Source organism: Eumetopias jubatus, unplaced genomic scaffold (assembly GCF_037043125.1).
Source record: "Eumetopias jubatus isolate StellerSeaLion01/CBP00866 unplaced genomic scaffold, mEumJub1_p1.0 scaffold_3, whole genome shotgun sequence".
Lineage (NCBI taxonomy): Eukaryota > Metazoa > Chordata > Mammalia > Carnivora > Otariidae > Eumetopias > Eumetopias jubatus.
The window spans coordinates 190,729,032-190,750,092 of NW_028274809.1; the positions used below are offsets into that span (position 1 = coordinate 190,729,032).

Here is a 21,061-nt window from a genome sequence, read left to right on the forward strand (position 1 = left end):
TAAAATATTAACTGAACATTCCTCTCCAGGTGACCCAGTGGGATGTAGTGGGTCTTCTTTGTAAGAGCAGCTCAAGAGGCTAAAGTTGACAAGCTTGTGTCAGAAGCTGAAGTCTCTCTCACTTGGAGGATATTTGAAATTATGAGGACAGATGCATTTTCCCCCAGCTGACACTGCCCCCCTAGCCTGGAATCTGAAGCTGCCCCCGCCATATGCAATACCTGCCATGTCATTCCCTGTCATTCCACTGAACCTCGTAGACCCTTGTGAGCACTTAACAGGGGTGAGCTATTAAAAAATAAAACAGTGATATTTTAGAAAGATGAGTAAAGGAAATGTGTAGGTTTCTACATTTAAAAAAAAATTCTCTCTCTGCAAAACATTTACAATGTTACTTTTCGTCAAAGCAGCCTCTTGAGAATATGGAATAAACCTATATAAACTCATACATTAGGAGTCTATTGTTAACACTCAGATCACATTTTTCTAGACTATTTTTTGTTTGTTTATCACAAAATACATTTGCAAAGACAGTCTCAAATTCCTTCAATAAGTAGATCAAAATATAAATTATATTGCAATAGAAAAGTGCAATTTAGAAGTATTTTGATTTTATTTAAAACTCCTCATTTTTCCTTCCTTAGCAGATTTCTCCCTTGTCCCTCAGTCTACTTTTTTCCTTCATTTTTCTGAGTAATTTTCAGATACTTCACTACAAAAGTCCCTGTTTGGTTCAGTCATTTTGCTTTTCTTTTCTCCTATATTTGGCTGTAGAATCTTGGCCAGTCCTTCTTTGAAGTCAGTGTTATCTTGAATCACAATGTATAAAGAGAGTCATGCACCACTCATGGGTGTATGGTTTCATGAATTTTCATTTGGTGAACATGCCCAGGTAACCAGCAACTTCGTAAAGAAATGAAATATTAAGAAGCCTCTTCCTCAGTTTACCCTAATCATCACGAAAGATTTTGGCATATATAGCTATGGATTCGTTTGGTATTTTTTTCTGTACTTTATATAAAAGGACTCACCCAGTGTGTTCTCTTCTGCATCTGCCTGCTGTCATTCGTTGTTTTATTTCTGATAACCGTCTATCCTGCTGCTTTCAGCAACAGCTACCCACTTTTACTCTTCTAAAATCATCTGCTGTGTGAATATATCCTCATTTATTTATTTACTCTCCATTGGAGGAACACTTGAGTTGTCTCCACTCTTTGGTTATTGACTTATGCTGTTACAGTTATGTGAATTATTTGGGTGATACTGTTATAAACCATCTTGGGGCTTTTTTGGCAACATGTGTACGCAAGTGTTTCCATGGGGCTGTTTTTGCGGGTGGTGACCTGAGCCCTGGAATGCCGGCATCCACAGGTACCTTCAGCCTGAGTAGATATAGCCAAACACTTTCTCAGAGCGGTTACACTCCCGCCACAGACCTTGGTTTCCGCACCCTCAGCAACACTCAGCATAAGCAGTGTTGGGTGTTGTGTTAGTAGTTTTCACAGAGGCTAGCCATTCCGGTGGTTGTGGTACCCCACTGTGGTTTTAGCTCACGTCTTCCTGCTGACTGACGATGGTGACCAGTATGTGTGTGTGGCTCACTTGACCATCTCATCTCAGGAGGCACCCGTTCAGTTATACTGACATTTAAAAATAAATGGTTTTTTTTTTTACTTTTCTTCTTGATACGTAGGGATTTTTATATATTCAGGATATTCTTTCTTCGTTAGATCTACATATGCGTAAGCCTTTTCTCCCAGTTTGTGGCTTGCATTTTCGCCTTATAGTAGGTCTGTAGATGAATAGAAGCTTGCAGTTTTTACAAAGTTCTTTGCATTTAGTGTTTTTTGCGTCCCACTTAAGAAAATTTGGCTTGGGACATTTTCTTATATTTTCTTATTTCAGTTTGGTTGTTTTAACTTGAACATTTAAGGTGTATTACTAGGGTGGAAGTGATTTCACAGTGGTATAAGAGGAGAGTCCAGACTAATGTTTCTCCATGTGGGTTCCCCTGCTGCATTGCAGTGGCGCCTTTGTGGTGACCGGATGACCCTGGGGAGTGGTCTGTCTCTAGAATCCACCTTTTGTTGTATGGATCCATTGTGCCTAAGCCAGGACTGAGATATCTTAATCACTGTAGCAGTATAATACATCTTGATATATAGAAGTCTTCTACATATCATGGAAGGTTAATATCCCTCCTTTGACCATGTTTACTTTCTCTGGAACATTTTTAAATTTTTGATGCAGAAGTCTTGACCGTTTGTATTAGATCTGTTTCTAGGCCTTTTTCAAACTGCGATGCTATAATAAATGTTATTTTCTGACTGAAAATAACAAGCAAATTTCATTTCCTTTATGTGTATTATAAATACAGACATATAATTTCATTGGGAAATTCATGTTTTATCTGCCAAACTTGCTATAAGTGCATATGTAAATATTGATTTATATGGAGATTTTTTTTGGATTTTCTGCATAAACTGCCATATAGTATGTAGATAATGACTTTTATTTTTCTCTTTTAAATCTTGATAGCTTCCTTACTTTTTTTTTTTTCTTGTTTTATTTCACGGGATGACACTCTTAATAAAAAGGTAATGGGAGGTGACAATAACCTAAGATAGGCATCCCTGTCTCATTTTGGATCTCAGGGAAAAGCTTTCGATGTTTTATCATTAAGCAAGTTGTTTTCAGTAGCTCTTCCATTGGTATGGTTAAATTTTATTAGATTAACGGAGTTCCTTATATTAATAGCTTTCGAAGTTCTTATTTTTAATCAAGAGTAGGCACTGAATGCTATGAAATGTTTTTTGACATTTATTGAGATGATCATATGGCTTTTGTTCTTTACTTTTTTAGTATTATAAATTACAAGAGTGGATTTCCTAATATGAAGCCAACCTTACTTGAACAAATCCTATTTAGTTGAAACAGATTATCTGTTGAATGTATTACTTGGTTTAATTAGTCAGTATTTTGCTCAGGATTTTTGCATGTACACTATGAAAGAGAACAGCCTGTAACCTTCCTTTCTTTCAATATACTACTTAGGTTTGTAATACCAAGTTTATGCAGGCCTCCTAAAATGAAATGGTGTTCCTCTTCTGTTATTTTCTGGAACAATAGGAATTTGCTTATTTTGTTCATCAATGTTGGGAAGAATGCACCAGTGAAGTTTAAATTTTCTTTGTGGAAAGGTTTTTAGACATAGATTCAAATTTCTTTCACAGAAAAAAACTAGTCAGATGTTCTATATCTTACTGTGTTAGTTTTGGGAAGATGATGGTTGTTGTCCACATTTTCTAAATATCCATAGTGGCTAAAATGTGATTCCGAATATCTCTTCATCTGTTTTCAAGTCTATATTGTCTGTAGTAATGTCATATTTAGGACACTGGTAGTTTATGTATTTTCTCTTGTTTTCTCAATCTTGTTAGGGTACTCACCATTTTATTACACTGTTCAAAAGACCACCTTTTGACTTTTGTTTTCTATTCCATTAATTTCTGCTGTTATAATGATTATATTTCTTTTTATCTTTATGTAATTTGATGAGCTCCTTGAAAAGTATACTTAGATCATAATTACCAGCCTTTCTTCTTTTTTATAAATAGCATATCGGGCAATAATTTCCATACTAAGTATACCTTTGGTTGCGTCTCACAAATTATGTTAGAATCAAAATATTTTCTGATTTGCATTGTGGCTCCTTTTTTGGTTCATAGGTTATTTGCAGATGCACTGTTTAATTCCCAAACATTTGGTGATTTTCTAGATATCCATTATTAATTTCTGTCTTAATGCTACCATGATCAGAGTACATACTCTATGTGATTCAAGTCCTTTAAATATAATGAAACTGACCTTTGTTCAATCTCAAAGAATGTATATTCTGCAATTGTTTGGTAACAGTGTTGTATATAAGTCAACTAATCACTTGGTAATTATTTATTTCGAAATTTTACCTGCTTATTTCATGAGTTACTAAGAAAAAAATTATTTAAAGTCCCCACTGTCATTGTGAATTCATTTTTCTCCTTACAGCTGTTTTTGCTTCATATATGTTGTGCTAGATTTTAGTCTCACTGAAATTTTAAATGCTGTATCTTCCTGATTTAACATTTTATCACTGTGAAATGTCCCTTTTCATCAGTTTTATTTATTTATTTATTTTGTTTGTGTGAACCGAGTGTGGCTAAACCACATTTCCCTGTTACCATTGTTTTCAAGTGTATCTTGTTTTACCTTTTTATTTCCAAATTTTCTTAATCTATACAGAGTACTTTAATCTAGCTCATAATCTTTGTCCTTTAGGGTTAGAGTATTTAGTAGCTTTGCATTTGATGTAATTACTGGTTTTGGGGGTGTTTAAATCTATCATTTTATTATTTGACTTGTATTTATTCTATCTGTTTTTTGTGCCTTTACATCTCATAACTTGTCCTTTGTTTATTACAAAAGTATTTTTATTTGCTTTCTGTGCTTTATTCGTTTTTCAGTTGTGCATTTTATTCTTATTCTGTAGCAGCATAGAACTCATCACCACATTTATTTCCTCCAGTATATTTTGCCATGTGTTTGAATTTTTATTTTTTTATTCAGTCTAATTCTCAAAAAAAACCCTTTAAGAAAAGCAGTTCTTAGAAGGCAGTCATTTCATCTGTTATGTGTTTAATGGAACAAGCCTATTGGTTTTATTTTATTTGAGTTTGGCTTTCCTATTTCTTTATATACAAACTTTCAAAACAGTTCACAAAATGTTAATGTATGGCTTTTATTTATTTTCTATATTTTATACAATGATGTTAAAATTATATCATTTTTAATTTTAAGTGTTCTATTTATATAGTCCACCAACTATTTATATCCTTTTCTTTTAACAGACTTTTATTGGAGACATCCTCTTGCTTGTTAACCCATTCAAGGAGCTTCCAATTTATTCCACCATGGTGAGTATAAAATTTAAAATACCTATTTGCATCAAATGATTGATTAAGAAGAAACCCCAAAACAATAAGTAAAGTCAAACGTCTCAGAGAAGTCTAAATCGAAATTTGCATAATAATGACTTTCATTTGTTCTGAGACAAAAATGGAAAAGAACGTTATCTTCTCAAAAGATTCCTTTGCACTTAGAATGTGTCATTTTCCTACAATTGTAGTCAATAGACAGACTTCTAAAATTAAATATTATATTACTCTACTTTCCATACTTTTACCTAATCCAAGACCAGTTGGTTTACAGTCCTTATCTCAACATCATGACCTCTTTCAAAAAAGTTCTATGATGTTAAAACAATGAGAATAAGAAAGGATAATGTTGAATTTTGTACATTTTCCCAAATGACCTTCCACTTTTAATTATGAGACTCTCAAAATTAAAAGAGAAATTGCTTTTGGAAAATTATTGCAGGCAACTGAAAACACAGCATGATTTTCGAGTAGTAATAGATCAAGAATATCATCGTGCAAGCTCTCTATTTTTTTGTAAGCACAAGGCTGGTTCCAGTGAAAGCAGAATCCCATATCTGGAGCAGGAGCATGACAAAGAGCCAAGGGGAGTGGACACGTGTTTCTGAAGCAGGGACATGCTCCTAGATGTTGGAGAGGGAGGTGGTAGGAGAGAGGTTGGAGGAGAAGAGGGAGAAGGAGAGAAGGAGGGGAAGGGAGAGAGAACACCTTCTTTAAGCTCCCAAGGGATCAATGAAGAATTCTTATAGAAACCCCACCTGCAAAATAGAGTGCCCACTGACTACCCCAACCTCCGCCCTACTTACCAAATTGACTTTCCCTGTTGCTTTAAAACTGCTGCACCTTGCCCACTGTTCTCACTCCACTCAGGCGGATCCCAGCCTTAGCCTTGGGCAACCTGAATGTGTGGTCCCGTGATGGACAAGGCAACAGCAGTCACCTGCAGTCCTCTCAGGAGTTTTATCAGAGGAGTTTAACCTGATCTGTGATGATCAAATAGACATATGCACTGTTCGATTTTTATTTCTTTTTATGTCAGTTCTTAAATAATTTTGTTTTACAAGGATTCTGTTCATTATATTTAATCTTCCAAAGTCTGGGGCATGTAATTATTCATGAGTCCTATTTATTTTTTTAATGTTTGTAGAGTTTCGAGTGATTTCTTTTCGTTCCCAATGTTGATCATGTGTGCCTTCTCTGACATTTTAAAATCAATTTGCTAGGAATTTCTTGATTGTATTAATCTTTTCCAAGAAAAACATTGCCTGACTTAATTTTTTTTTCTGCTGTAAATTTATTCTCTATACAGTGGATTTCTGCTTTTTCTTTTTATCATCTCCTTCTTTCTAAGTTCTTGGAGTTTCATTTGATAGTTATTTAAGTTATATAGCTATGTTGTCAATTTTCTGCCTTGTATAAATAAGTATTTGGGGCTTTTAATTTTGCTTTAAACACAGTTTCTGCATCTTTTTTTTTTTTAAATTTTATTTATTTGAGAGAGAGAGATAGCAAGAGAGAGCATGGGCAGAGGGGAGAGGCAGAGGGAGAGGGAGAAGCAGGCTCCCTGCTGAGCAGGGAGCCCAATGTGGGGTTCGATCCCAGGACCAGGGATCATGACCTGAGCTGAAGGCAGACGCTTAACAGGGTGCCTAAGCCACCAGGGCGCCTGAGTTTTCTGCATCTTTGATGCTTTCCAAGTTTGTTATTCTTCAATTTAAGAGAGAGAGAGAGATAGAGAGAGAGAGAGAACTCCTGCTATTTAAAGCTGAATATTAATGTGTTGTTTCTGGCTTATATTTATGGTATTACATTGGATCATAGAGTCAGTAAGAATCTTATGGTGAGACAAAAGCCAGTTTTAAATAATTACATATTAAGGAGGGCACGTACTGCATGGAGCACGGGGTGTTATATGAAAACAATGAAGTGTGGAACACTGCATCAAAAACTAATGATGTAATATATGGTGATTAACATAACAATAAAAAAATTAAAAAAAACTAATGATGTATTGTATGGTGACTAACATAACATAATAACATTAAATTAAATTAAATTAAATTAAAAATAAATAAATAATTACATAAAATATATACATATATAGCTATTATAAAAATGCTTATATAGATCTAGAAGTCAAATTCTAAGCATTAGGGAAAATGTACCATAATAAATTGTTTTCGTATGGCATTGCTTGTCATGTAATATTGTATCTCAAATGGAACAGACCTATGATTTTGTGGTTTCTTCGTTTTTAGGGTGTTAATAGTTTGGCAGTTTTATGGCTTCAAGTAATGTGTTGTATTTGCAGGTCTTTCAGAAATACATGTAATAGAGAAAAGGAGAGACATTAAGAGACATATTTCTTTATTAATGTAGGAATAAAACATGATGCACTGAGATTTTTGCATGAACAGTTCATTAAAACTTAAAATGGTGAATGCAACATATAACTTATATGTATCATCCTTTATATCCATCATCTCCGGTGGACTCTGACATAAAATGTGAAAGGAAAATAAATATAGTTAGGTAAAATATGCACTGATAAAAAGCTTACAATAAAACTGCCCACTTTTTATAGGACATAATGAGATTGTACTGTGTTTGGTGCTTTTGGAATTCACTTCCATTATGTAGAATTACATACTTTGCACTTTCCTGGGCTATAAGCAATAACTCATAATATAATTATAGATATGAGGTAGCTATAAGGTTTAATTTTTAGGCTGAATTAGTGGTTATCCTCTGTAGCAATCTTAGTACCTTGCGATTTTAAATCAGTTACTTGTGTACTGAACCACATCAAGTTACCTCATTGTCCTATGGACATGCAAGAGAAAGTTTCACTTATTTTTGTGCTTATTGATTATATAATCATATATATGCTTATTACCTGAAATAAATTCTGTTCAGATAGTTTAGTTTCTCCCCTCGTTAGTTGAATAAAAGAAGAAACTAAAACATTGAATATGATTATATCTATAAGGATTATATAGACCAGGAGAATGACTTCTGTGTTTCGTGCTGAAAAAAAATCCACATGCATCATCTGTAACTCACTTTAATTTTGTTACCATTAACTCTGTTATATTAAGCTTTGCATAACATTCATTTCTTATTTCCAGGAGGCCATTAGTCATGGGTGTAGAGCCCTCTGTATTGAACTGCATTTTGAGACTAACACAAACACATGGCAGCAAGCAGCCCTGTCCCTGAGGTGGTTTGCGGCCATAAGCAATGTTAAGGTGATGCGAACAGTCACTGGGGAGGAGTGGCACCTAACGGGCCAGTAGGCAGGTGGTTCTAAATGAAGTATAACCAGCGGAGGGGGGGTTGCTCACTATTGTGCTGCCCATTTATGTTGAAGGCAAGTGACGTTGCTCATTTTAAACCCGTAAGAGGTAGGGGAGAGGGAGAAAATAGCAAAGTAGCCAGATCTTTCTGAAAAGGCTTTGCAAAAGGAGCAGGGTTATAATCGGGAACAAGAATGCTTCATCAAACCGAGAAACATTTATTGAGTCTATTAAACACAATATGTTATGTTAGGTATTTGGGGATGCTAAGAGTCTCCTCATCCTTAAAAACCGCATTGACATTCTAGAGATAATACATAAGTAATGATAAAAAATAATCACAGACTTCACTTGTAGCTGAGGACAGTGAGATAGCTATATTGAGAATGTACACTATTAATTGACAAGTCACGAGGTTGGAGGGAAGGAAATCTTACCAAGTTGAGAAAGGCATTAGTTGGAAAAGCAATGTGATTGGTGCAAATCCCAAGGAATGAGTAAGATTCTGGTAAGGGGAGAGGAGGTATACCTTGGAGAATTGTCTAGACACACATTATGGGGACAAAAAATATAGGATCATTGAGAAGAAGGCATAGACTAGTCCTATAAGAGCAGAAGTTCAAAAAGTTAAAGAGTTGAAAGTCTGGTTTAGATCTAGACTATAAAGCTGAGTTAGAGAGTTTGGGTTTTAATTTTAGAAAATAAGGACCCACGAGAAACAAACAAGTCTGATACAAATAGTGTTTATAAGTCTGTCACCATCAGTGTGAGAAAAAGAGACATTTAGGCAAGAAGACGAGTTAGTAGGTACTGAAGTAATTCAAGAGCAAGCCTAGTGTGGGGGCTCTGGTGGTAATGGGCAGAAGTTGAGTGGGTCTGTGAAAAGACAGTAAGAAGAACCTGCAGAGAATTTCATTTAAGGAACAAATAAGAGAAGAGCATCCCTTGAAGGTACAGGTTTTGAATTTGTGGGTCTAGGAGAATCTATAACAAAAAAGAAAATGAAAGAAGAGAAAAATTGATGAAAAACCAGGTTCAGGTGAATGTACAAAGTTTTTGGAGGTTAAATTGAAATAATGTTGAGGTTCTACCTTGGATGCAAGATTAGATATAATTCACATAGATATTTCATTTTATAAGATTTCTAGATTCATACCAAGTCTAAGAATAAGGTAGAAAAATAGTAGAAAGCCATGAAGGAGCAGGAGGAGGAGGTAGAGGAAGAAGATAGGGAAGAGGGGAGGGGAAGGGAAGAGGGGTTGGGGGACCACAATGATAGGGCAGATGGCAGCCACTAAAGAACCAGGTCTAGGGGCGCCTAGGGGGCTCAGTTGGTTATGCATCTGCCTTCGGCTCAGGTCATGATCTCAGGGTCCTGGGATCGAGCCCCACATCGGGCTCTCTGCTCCGCGGGGAGTCTGCTTCTCCCTCGCCCTCTGCCCCTCCCCCTGCTCATGGTACGCACTCTCTCTCTCTCTCTCTCTCTCTCTCTCTCTCTCTCAAATAAATAAATAAATAAAATCCTTAAAAGAACCCAGGTCTAATGCATTGCTGAGGTAGTAATTAGAAAGGACAAACAGCGTGGTGTTTCTATCATTGTGGAAACCAGTGAACACGTGAATGTCATGAGAATGGACACTTCAGCCATAAATACGCATTGGCCCCCTCATACATCTGTGTCAGACTTGTCTTAGATATTTCTCACTGTTCCCTTTACTATGGACTTCACAAACCAAAGATACATCACTTGGAAACCTCAGTGTGCAAAATAATGACACCATTCCAGATAAAAGATCTGGAGATAATTTCTCAAGGTTATATTTTTAAGTACTCAAGGACACAGAGATGATCGGTACCCACTTTGTCTTTGTCCTCTATTGGCAGTGAGATTAAGCTCTCCCACTATGTAAAATGGCACCTAGTGTAGCATGTCAGGCTTAGGGCTTCGTTTAATTTTCAGATTCTGTTTGCTGTTGGTCTCCTAATATTCCCACTGCATGTTTGAGTTTGGTGAGTAGCTGGGGTGACTGAGCAGAGTGTGTTACCTCTGGACGAGTGGGGCTGGAAAGAGGACCTTCTTCATTGGAAGCAGAGTCCAGCAAAGGGAGGTACCCATGAATGAGGTTGATGTGATGTCATCTCACCCATGGGTTCCAGTCGAGCACTTAAAATTACCAGTGACCAGAATCCTTTCGTTCCCAGATGATGCACATGGGGAGAGAATAAGGTGAAGGGGAGAGACAAGGCATGTGGGAGGGAGTGGCTGTTGCTGACGGTAGTTGCTGGACCCAGTGGGAACATCCAATAATATTAATAATGAAAATGACAGTGGCAATGAATGATAACCAGTCTGAAGGTTACATGGCCTGTCAGAAACTGGAACTGCCTAAGTGAAGATCTTCAAGCTTCAATAGAAATAATTAAGTAGAATTGATTATTATCTTTATTAAAATGCACTATTATATTAACATTATTATTTTGTATTTATATTACTTATAAAGCCTAGAATCAGCATCGAGCTAAGTATTACCAGGGGATAGCAATGGAATAGTCTACAACATAAAGTCTGACACTGTATGGAAAGGAGAGGGCTTTTAAGAGAAGGGATCTGAGAAATGTGAGTTTGATTATCATGAAAAAACGTAGACACCCAAGATCCCTTACACATCTAAAGTCTACTAAAACTTGGCCTTAAGAGAAGATGTGACCCTTAGGAGGTTTGAAGAAGCAGAGTAGGAGTGACATATGCTCCTGGCTCTCTTCTGTCTTGCCTTGTCTGTAACATCTAATGAAATTCTCAGCAGGATTTTACAGATGGAGTTTAAAAGCATTCTGTTAAAATTTGATTAGGCCGATGTTGGACTTGGGACATGAAATAGTGTTAGTGCAAGTGTTCAAAAGGAACAGAAATTTGTCCTGCAAGAAAACAGAGCTGGGCTAGAACTCCCTGGTTGGTTTATGAATTATAATGTATATGTCGCTATCATTAATCCTTTTGGTATCCATTTTAAATTCTGGAATAATTAAAAATACAAAACTCTGAAAACTATTTCAAATAAAGAAGTTCCATTTGTTCACATACACTCCTGAGATTGGGATGCAACTATAAAGATGGGCTAAGAACACATCATGGCCTACTTCAATTGTAACATTTGTTTTCTGCGTAGAACAGAAAATAAAGCTTTGTTTTAATTATGTGGTGTCTTAGATTAGCTGGTGTAGTGTGCTATGAACACAGGCAAATTCCTTTTCAAAAGCAATGACAACCACTCTCCTGAAACTATTATCCTTTCATGCAATCATTTTTTTTAAAGATTTTATTTTATTTTTTTATTTGAGAGAGAGAGAGAGAGAGAGTGCATGTGCACGAGCAGGGGGAGGAGCAGAGGGAGAGGGAGAAGCAGACTCCCCGCTGAGCAGGGAGCCCAATGCTGGGCTCAATCCCAGGACCCTGAGATCATGACCTGAGCCAAAGGCAGACGCTTAACTGACTGAGCCACCCAGGCGCCCCTCATCCAGTCTTTCGTATGTTCACTATACATAGGCACATACGGTTGTCCCACTTACCTGTGGTTTTGCTTTCCATGGTCTCAGTTACCCGAGGTCAGCGTCAACTGGGGAAGGGTCTTTCTTCTGATGTAGCATCACATCAGAAGCCTGCGTCACATGTCTGTGTCACTCAGTCCACTTCATCTCATCATGTAGACAATTGATCATCTTTCATTATCACAAGAAGAAGGGAGTATACAGGAAGAGAAGGTATTTTGAGAGAGACAGAGAAACCACACTTGTACAACTTTTATTACAGTATATTGTTATAAGTGTTCTATTTCATTATTAGTTATCCTTGGTAATCTCTTACTGGGCTTAATTTATAAATTAAACTTTATCATAGTTAAGTATATAAAAGAAAATACATAGTGTATATAGGGTTCGGTATTCTCTGTGGTTTTGGGCACTCGCTGGGAGTCCTGGAACGTAGACCACATGGGTAAAGGGTGGGGGGAACTACTGTACATGTGAAAAAAAAACTTCAAATGCCATTATTTTCCATTTTAATTCACTCAGATATATTGCTGATACATTCACATATATTAACTATATCCTTTTACAAAACAAATCTTCATTAGCCATTGCACTTTTTTATGTTGATAGTTTCAGGTCTTGATAATTTATTCTAAATGCCCTATAGTATTTTATCATATTAAAACACAATCCTTTATATTCATCCATTAAACCCTATGCTGATTTTTAAATTATTGGCGTGTTTTCTGCTCTTACAAAGAGGCTAAGAACCGTTTCATGTGTGCTTTTTGCTAATGTTCGAGAGTTTCTTCAGAGAGAGTCCTGGTCAAGCCCGCCTTAAGTTTAGAAGTTGTTACCAAGTCACTGTTTGAGTTAGAACAACTCTCCATGGTGCAGGTGCGTTTTTCTTGTGCTGGAGGAAACTTCCTTTTGAAACCAAGCTCCGCCACTAATTAGCTCTGTGACCTTTGACCGGTTACTAACTTCATTGCATCAGTTTCCTCACTCGTAAAAAGGAAGATCATTCTCATACCCAAGTAATAGATTTCTAGGAGAATTGGTTGAATACGAAGTGCTTAGAACAGTAGCAAGCGCATAACAAGTGTAAGCCATTATTATTATTATTAAACCATTGATAAAGTTACTAGTATTTTATATCTGTCACCTTCCTATTTGAAATGGCATTTTCCTGCTTACCAGAGAGTTTCTGCTTCTTTTCTCGTATTTATTGGTTATTCTTTTCTGTTTGTATTCTTTGTCCAATTTTCTATTTTATTTCCAGTCTTATTTATTTGTTGGAGTCGTTTATAAGACACTGTTAATGTATTGATAATACACACAGCTTAATCTCCTCTCTATCTTTGATTTTTATCACATTATTGTGTGTATGATGCTTGTGGTCGAACAGCAATTGTCAAATGTACTATTTTGATATTGATTCATCCCTCCCATTATAATTTGTGTTTGGGAACCCCATTTCCTTATTCCAAAATCATGAGAGTATTATTCTGTTTACTTGTGTAAATGTTTTATGCTTTGCTATTTATATTTGGGACTTAAATTCATCTAGAATTCATTTTTACACATGGCATGAGATAGAGATCAGCATTCATTTCCTTTGCTGATAATCAGCCCATTCTTTATGACTAATGCATGAAACAGCCCCCTTTCGTACCCCAAATCCACACCCATGTGTGGGCTTAGGTTGAGTTCTCTCGTTTGCCCAGGTGATCTTTTCTTCTGGTGTCTGCACCAGGACCACGGTATTTAAGGATTTTGGCTTTCTGGAGTTTTTATTGAGATGCAGCGAACATGGGTTTCTAAGTGTCCTGATGGGTAAATTTTCACGAGCCCTCAGGTCCAGAGCATTTCCTACACTCCAGAAGCCCTGCTCTCACCCCTCTGCGATCACCAGCACCTTGGCCAAGGCACCACCGACTTGACTTCTACGGTGTGGCTTAGTTTTACCTGGTTTTATACTTTATCTTATTGAATGTTCTCTCGTGTGGCTGAGAGATTCCACTCAACATTATGTTTGTGAGACTCATCCAATTATTTTTTTATAGCTGTAGGTCATTTATTCTATGAAAAAAATTATTTCCCCTATGATTTCAAATGACTTCAAACATATGAAAAATTTGCGGATAAATAGCACAAACAACTTTTTCCCCAACCATTTTCAAATGACTTGCTGGTATGCTGTCCCATCAGCCCCGAATACATGCACTGTGCGTTCAGTGTGTAACCTCCGTACCACACCTGGAATCAGGAAACTGCTCCTGATGCACTGTGACCATCCAGTCAGGATGCCTCACTCAGGTCTTTCCCATCGCCCCACTAATGCCCACAGAGCCAAAGACCCAGGCCTCCGTGGCAGGATGGGTGCACTTTCACCTTGTCTGGACACTTTCCTCCATCTTCTGATGAGCTTTCCACCCTTGACGGCCTTGAAGCTACAGGCCAGTCACTTTGTAAAAGAAAAATTAAGTTGATCTGATATTTCTTCATGACTCAGACATCTCCCTATCATTCAGTGTTTATTCTAATATAACAGAATTTACTAGAAACTCAAAAGGACTAAACATACTGGCACCATGGCCATCCTCATAAATCACTGTGTCGCTGAAATTAAGTTCATTTTTGTTTTTCTGAGACGTTTGTAAGTTCTTCTGTGTTTCAGCTGCAGGTGCTTTCTACTCGGACTAAAAATCCTTTCTGTCTTATGTTACTGAAATGAAATGTTGCTGAGTGACATTGTGTGTGATGTAAATCCCCGCGGGTTCAGCTTACTTCACAGGTTTCTATCAAACTGGATGTGTGTGGGATGCTCTGCTTAAGGACAGCAGAATAATTTCAAGCCTGTGAACCAAGTAATGAGGGATTAGACACCTGCCTCTATTTTATCATTGTGAACGCTCAAAACGTGCCGCAAAGGGCATAATTCCGCAGGCATTTTGTAGTTACAAATGAGTCTCAGACATGGAGCTTCCCTGGCGTTTGGATACTGGAAATAAGGCAGCTGTGCCCTGAGGCGGGGGAAGCCCGCACCTTCTCACGGATGTCTGTCTCCCTGTCTCCCGCACTGCTTGGCAGGTGTCTCAGCTATACCTCAACAGCACGGGGCAGCCCTGCTCCTCCTCCCTGCCGCCTCACATCTTCTCCTGCGCCGAGAGAGCCTTTCACCAGCTTTTCCAGGAGCAGCGGCCCCAGTGCTTCATTCTCAGGTGAGCCCGCCCCTCGCGCGCCCACCCGCTGATGATGCGCTGATGCGCTGGGGGCTTGGGCCTGAGACCCTCCTCCTTTCCTGTGGTTCATGTTTATTGACTTCCTCAGCACTTGGCCGTCCGGCGTGTCTTTGCAATAAGTAATTTGACTCGTTACCAAGGAGAAACATCTCTGTTCTTAGGAATAGCCCCAAGTGTGGCGGAATCAATATCAACACACTTAACCTGAAACTCGATTCATTTTGAAGATTTACTACTTGGGACCAGAGTGTTTTTGCTTTCAAACCTCAGGAATCACCGGGAAAGAAAGGCACCCACTATTAGCGCCCACTTTGTGGTGTGGTCCAAAATACAAATTATTACCCTACAATTGTGGGTTTTCTCACCTGCTTCTAGCTATTTACCTCTGCTCATATTTTACCAAAAGTGTACACCCGGAAGTATTTTATACTGAAATATCATGGTAACATTAGCTCATAAATAGCAAGAAGCTCAGGACGGTGATTCACATTGGAGCAAACACACACACGCGCGCACACACACACACACACACACACGAACTGCAAGATGTAGTGGTGAAATGTGATTATGTATTGATAAAGGATTAAAGAATTATTTCGGTGTTCATATAAGATCTGCATTGAGAATTACGTTTTGTATTAGGAGCAACCTCTACCAGAGGGGCCTTCTGTAAATCCTCAAGGCTTTGCCCGAGTTATAATCAGTAGTGTTGGCTGCAACCGAATGTTGTCAATAAAGCTTTGCCCAGGGCGCCTGGTTGGCTCAGTCGTTAAGCGTCTGCCTTCAGCTCAGGTCATGATCCCAGGGTCCTGGGATCGAGTCCCACGTCGGGCTCTCTGCTCAGCGGGAAGCCTGCTTCTCCCTCTCCCACTCCCCCTGCTTGTGTTCCTGCTCTCGCTATCTCTCTCTGTCAAATAAATAAATAAAATCTTTAAAAAAAATAAAAATAAAAATAAAGCTTTGCCCAACTCATCAAAGTGAAATGAAAGATGGGACACATGGACACCTGGGTAGAACCGAAAAGACATTTATTTATTGTTTTAAAAGATTTTATTTATTTATTCGACAGAGAGAGACAAAGTGAGAGCAGGAACACAAGCAGGGGGGCTGGGAGAGGGGGAAGCAGACTCCCTGCTGAGCCGGGAGCCCGATGCGGGGCTCGATCCCAGGACCCTGGAATCATGACCTGAGCCAAAGGCAGACGCTTAACGATTGAGCCACCCAGGCACCCCCAAAAGACATTTAAATACTTAAGTAAGCACTTATTTATACACTGTTACATTATCAATTTGATCAAAAAGTTCCAGAGAGGGTCAGATAGATGGCTTGCAAACGTCAGTGTTCTGGTTTTCAAAATTGTGAGCAAGTGGTGTTTTCACCCTTGTTCTGAAGAGTCCCCGGGGTAGGAGAGGCTCTGGAGCCAGGGTGGCCCCAGCCGTTCTTGAATCAAGCAACTGTGTTTTCATCTGCTTTTTCTGTCCAATTGTCTAGTCTGACTTTGACCAGAAAGGGGAACACTTTTAACAAAATCATGAGACTGTGGAGCATGTGTACTAGTGTGGTCATAATAACAACTGATGTTTATTGAGAACTTAGTAAGCGCCAGACCCTCCACCAGATGCTTTCCACGCATTCCCTTACCCACTGCTTTAGCAGTCTTAGAAGGTTGGTATTATTATTAGCATCACGATTTTATGTGTCAGGTGACTGTGTATTAGGAGGAGTAACTCATTGGTCTAGGGTCTCCAATTAGTGAATAGTGAATCTGGGATGTGAGCCCCATAATGTGAATTAGTAAATGGTGATTAATTAGTGTGGAGTCCAGTGGATGCTATGTGTGGGATGGGAGCCCATAGTCTGGCTTCTGGGCCTGAATGAAGCTTACCCACCAGTGCATGGCCGGCCCCCCGTGGCTACCCCAAGGAGGTTTCCAGCGGCCCACCTGGGCTTCCCTAAAATGATGGCCACAGATCCGTGGATTTTCCTAAATTCTTATTGAATCCACTCAATTCTTTTGAAAGACATTGGTCCATAGCAAAGTTCTGAGTTGCCAATGAATTGTATCCTTTGGGAATCTGCCTGTTATAGATTTCACAGTATCTCTAGCAAGTTCTTTCAGTAAATAAACCTGTTTATCTGTAACCCAGTGCTTTCTCCATGAATTTGCCCATGGAATTGCTTTTCCAGTAGGACTTGTTAATATTCTGCAGAAGCAGTATTTCTTTGGGGCATTTTTAAAGGCTAATAATGCCATGTATCAGCCAGTTTTTCTTAAAAAAAAATTGTTCAGGTTTCAAGAGATGAAGAACAAATCTGTGATCACAAGGGCTTATTATTTTAGTCATTTTCTTTCTTCTTTCAGGATTGATGTTTTTATGTGGCTTCTCTATCTCGATTGTCTTGACTAAGATAAAGGTTTTCTGCATTTATTATACTAATTCATTAAAATTAGTAAATTTAGAAGTCAGCTAAATACATTGTTTAAAGATCATTTTTGAGAGTCTGTTGTGTCTTTAAAAGATTTACTTATATTTGAGAGAGAGCAGGAGGGAGGGGCACAGGGAGAGGGAAAGAGTCTTGAGCAGACTCCTCAGGGAGCACAGAGCCCTATGTGGGGCTCCATCTCACGACCCTGAGATCACGACCCGAGCCAAAACCAAGAGTTTAACTGACTGAGCCACCCAGGTGCCCCAGGAGAGTCTATTCTGTCTTACAACCAGCATTTACAAAGGATAATTTAAGACTTGGAGTTCAAAACACAAATATTCCTGGAATAGCCATCCTGTAACTTAGGACTAGGGTGGGACTTTTTAAATTTTATTTTCAAATTTTAATTTTATTTTTCACTTTGTTGATAATTTAGGCCCCACTAGCACCCTAGGCTTCATCTTGAGGAGTAGTTTTTAATAATTTTCAGATCTTGGTCCTGGGTTATAACTGAGAGTTTGGTGTTCACCATCATCTATCTTATCTTTAATTTTCTGAAGGCCCTGATAGATGGTTTTAATTAATTGTTAGAGCAACTTGTGACAAAAATCCATTATCCTAACAGTGTGTGGAGCAAATCTAAATTAATGTTACATGCTGAACATACAGGTAACTTGTGAAATACGCAGCCTAGGGTCTGCCTTTATCACGTGCAGATTTAGCAGACAAGACTGATCAAATAAGTTTTAAAATTCTTATGGGTCCCTGATTGGCACCACCCAAAATCTCTGGTCAATTTCTAATTGAATCACAGTCTGGATTTGCAGATCAAGGAATGTTTCTTGAACACACTGAGCTAGGATTTTTAGTTTTAATGTGATAGCCTATAGAGTCAACCCTATCCTAACATATCCCATGTCATTTTTTTTCTTTTATTTCCTTGTATTTTACTCAGAGTTTAAATGGAATATGGCCATTTTGAGATTTTATGATATGGTTAAAATGCATGGGATTTTAGCCAGCTAAGAGAACTGATGATCATTTTCTCTATTCCTACATGTCCTGATAGAGTGAGCGCCGTGGTGGGGGGAGGGGAGGCAGCTCAGCCGCACACCCTTACAGGTCTCTGGGGTCTTCATGTCCACAGACTGCTGGCCTCGTCCACCTTGTAAGACTCACCGCGTTTCAGGTTGCATAGTACATGCTCGGGAAGTACAGAACCAAATTTCGGCTTCTTCTTTTCTGGCAGACATCCTTTAATCAAATTCATTAGTACGAATATCAAGGGAGAAGCCTGAGAAGTCAGCACTAGTAAAGAGCTTTATATATTTTTTTAATTTTTAAGCTATCCAATGCATAAAGACTTTTTCATGAATAAAGACTGTTTTCATGAGCATTTTATCTGGAAGCAGTAAGAATATTATTTTGTATCAGTAATTACTGTATTGGGTTTCTATGTTAATCTTCTCATGTCAGAAATGTAATACAGTTATTATTTATAGAAATTAGATGAGTTATGGGGCACGTGGGTGGCTCAGTTGGTTAAGCGTCTGACTCTTGGTTTCGGCTCAGGTCATGGTCTCAGGGTCCTGAGGTCCATCCCCAAGTCAGGCTCCACGCTCAGCAGGGAGTCTGCTTGAGATTCTCTCTCTCCCTCTGCCCCCTCCCTGCTTGCACAGGTGTGCATGCACACACATTCTTTCTCTCTCTAAAATAAATAAATGAAAATCTTTTTTAAAAAAGAAATGAGATGAGTTATGAAGTATGCCTGAGAAATATCAAAAGTACTGTCATTATAAATAACAAGTTTGGTGAGTGTTCGTTTGTTCCTAGATTGAAGGAAAACTGAACACACAGAATGTCAGACTGAGAGCAGCCTCAAGAGGCAACTGGCCGTTGGAGGGTCCGCCTTGTTCCAGGCACCTTACTTACCTGGTCACATCTGACCATCGTACAACTTAGTTTCAGGAGTTGCTTGCTTTATGTTCATTTTGAAGAGAAGACAAGGGAAGCTTAGAAAGATTTCATGGGTCTCCCGAGGAAGCTGTAATGTCTTTCCTGGAAGTCTCAGAAGGATTTAACAAGGTCATGGGGTGTAGCTCTAGGACACACACATCCCCACCTTAGCGGCTGTCCCCTGGGGGCCACGTCACTTACCTTCATTTATGAAGCTGAGGACAAGTCATTGTCTTTCTTTTCAGCCCGACCCCTTTCTACTGTAATTCACCTACGTGTGCGGTTCTACCCTGTGAGACATTGGAGAAGGGGTAGCGTGGAAGGCAGTGATGATTCAACAAGAAATTCTCAACCAGTACTTCCCGAGCATGTGGCAGACTCGCACCCCATTGATATGATGTCCCAGGATTTAGGGACGTTGGCGTTAAATTCATATGTCGTCCCAGCATCTAGAACACCACCATAGGGCATGTGACATAGTACATATGTACTAAATATTTCGGATGAACCAATCAAAGGGAAGAGTTAGATAATACCATACATGCATTAAAGGTTCTGTCATTCCCTCACCATCTTTGTATCTGAGGCTTACTCTGCTCGTTGGATCGTTTACTACATTCTCCAAAACAGTAAACTTAGGTTTTCTCTCTCTGTTTTCTTTTAGTGGAGAAAGAGGATCGGGCAAGTCTGAAGCCAGCAAACAAATAATGAGACACCTCATCTGCAGGTCTGGCTCCAGCAGACCTATGTTTGATTCCAAATTTAAACATGTAAGTTTCTTGTTTGGGTTGGAGAATATGTTGAGTCAAGAAACCTGTAGTTTACAAATAAAAGGAGAAATCATAGCAAGACCATCATCGTTTGACCATAAATCAGTCAAAGTTTGTAGAAACAAAGGAAAAAAAGTTTGGTGCAAATTAATGCTGCTCAAGTGAAGGTTTATTTTTTTGTACATATTTTCAAATACTTTGAACATACTCTTTTTATATTTGCTCAGAACAGTTGGATTGAAAACATGTAATAGATTGTTGTTGTTCACCTACAACGTGCCCCTTTGGTGTGTAGATTCTTTTGAGGGATTTGGCCCGATAAGCACCTCTTTTTGGGGGATCACTGAGAGCTGATAATAAAGTTTCAATGTATTTAAAAGAATTGATAACAGGAAATGTTAATGACATTGATGGGCAGGTAATACACCTTCACCCCCAATATTGATTTTTTTGATATACAACATTGTGTTAGTCTTAGGCATGCAACATAGTGATTGGATGTGTGTATGGATTACAAAATGATCACCATAGTAAGTTTAATTAACATACATCACTACACATAGTTAAATTTTTTTTTCTTGTGCTGAGAACTTTGAAGTTTTGCTCGCTTAGCATCTTTCAAACACACAGAGCAATGTTGGTCACCGTGGTTGCCATGCTGTGCGTTAGATCTACAGTACTTACTTATAACTGGGACTTCGTGCCTTTTGACTCCCTTTGCCCAGTTTAGAACTGATTTTAAGTTACATTCAGTAACACTTGCTTTTATATGAAGACACCTCATTGTGTTCCTTCATCCACCTAAAATATTGTCAGGATTCAAGGAAGAACCAGAAAGTCCTCTGAGCAGCTAAGATAAAGGTCAGAAA

The 21,061-nt window shown here is 38.4% G+C and overlaps 1 protein-coding gene across 1 annotated transcript in view; it reads left to right on the forward strand.

The window, feature by feature from the left end:
- Positions 1 to 21,061, forward strand: part of MYO16 (myosin XVI) — a 441,479-nt gene that overhangs the window by 142,690 nt on the left and 277,728 nt on the right. Inside the window, exons 11-13 of the mRNA XM_028087376.2 lie at positions 4,887 to 4,952; positions 14,888 to 15,018; positions 20,087 to 20,192. Of these exons, the coding sequence (XP_027943177.2) occupies positions 4,887 to 4,952; positions 14,888 to 15,018; positions 20,087 to 20,192 (303 nt within the window). The remainder of the gene's footprint in view (positions 1 to 4,886; positions 4,953 to 14,887; positions 15,019 to 20,086; positions 20,193 to 21,061) is intronic.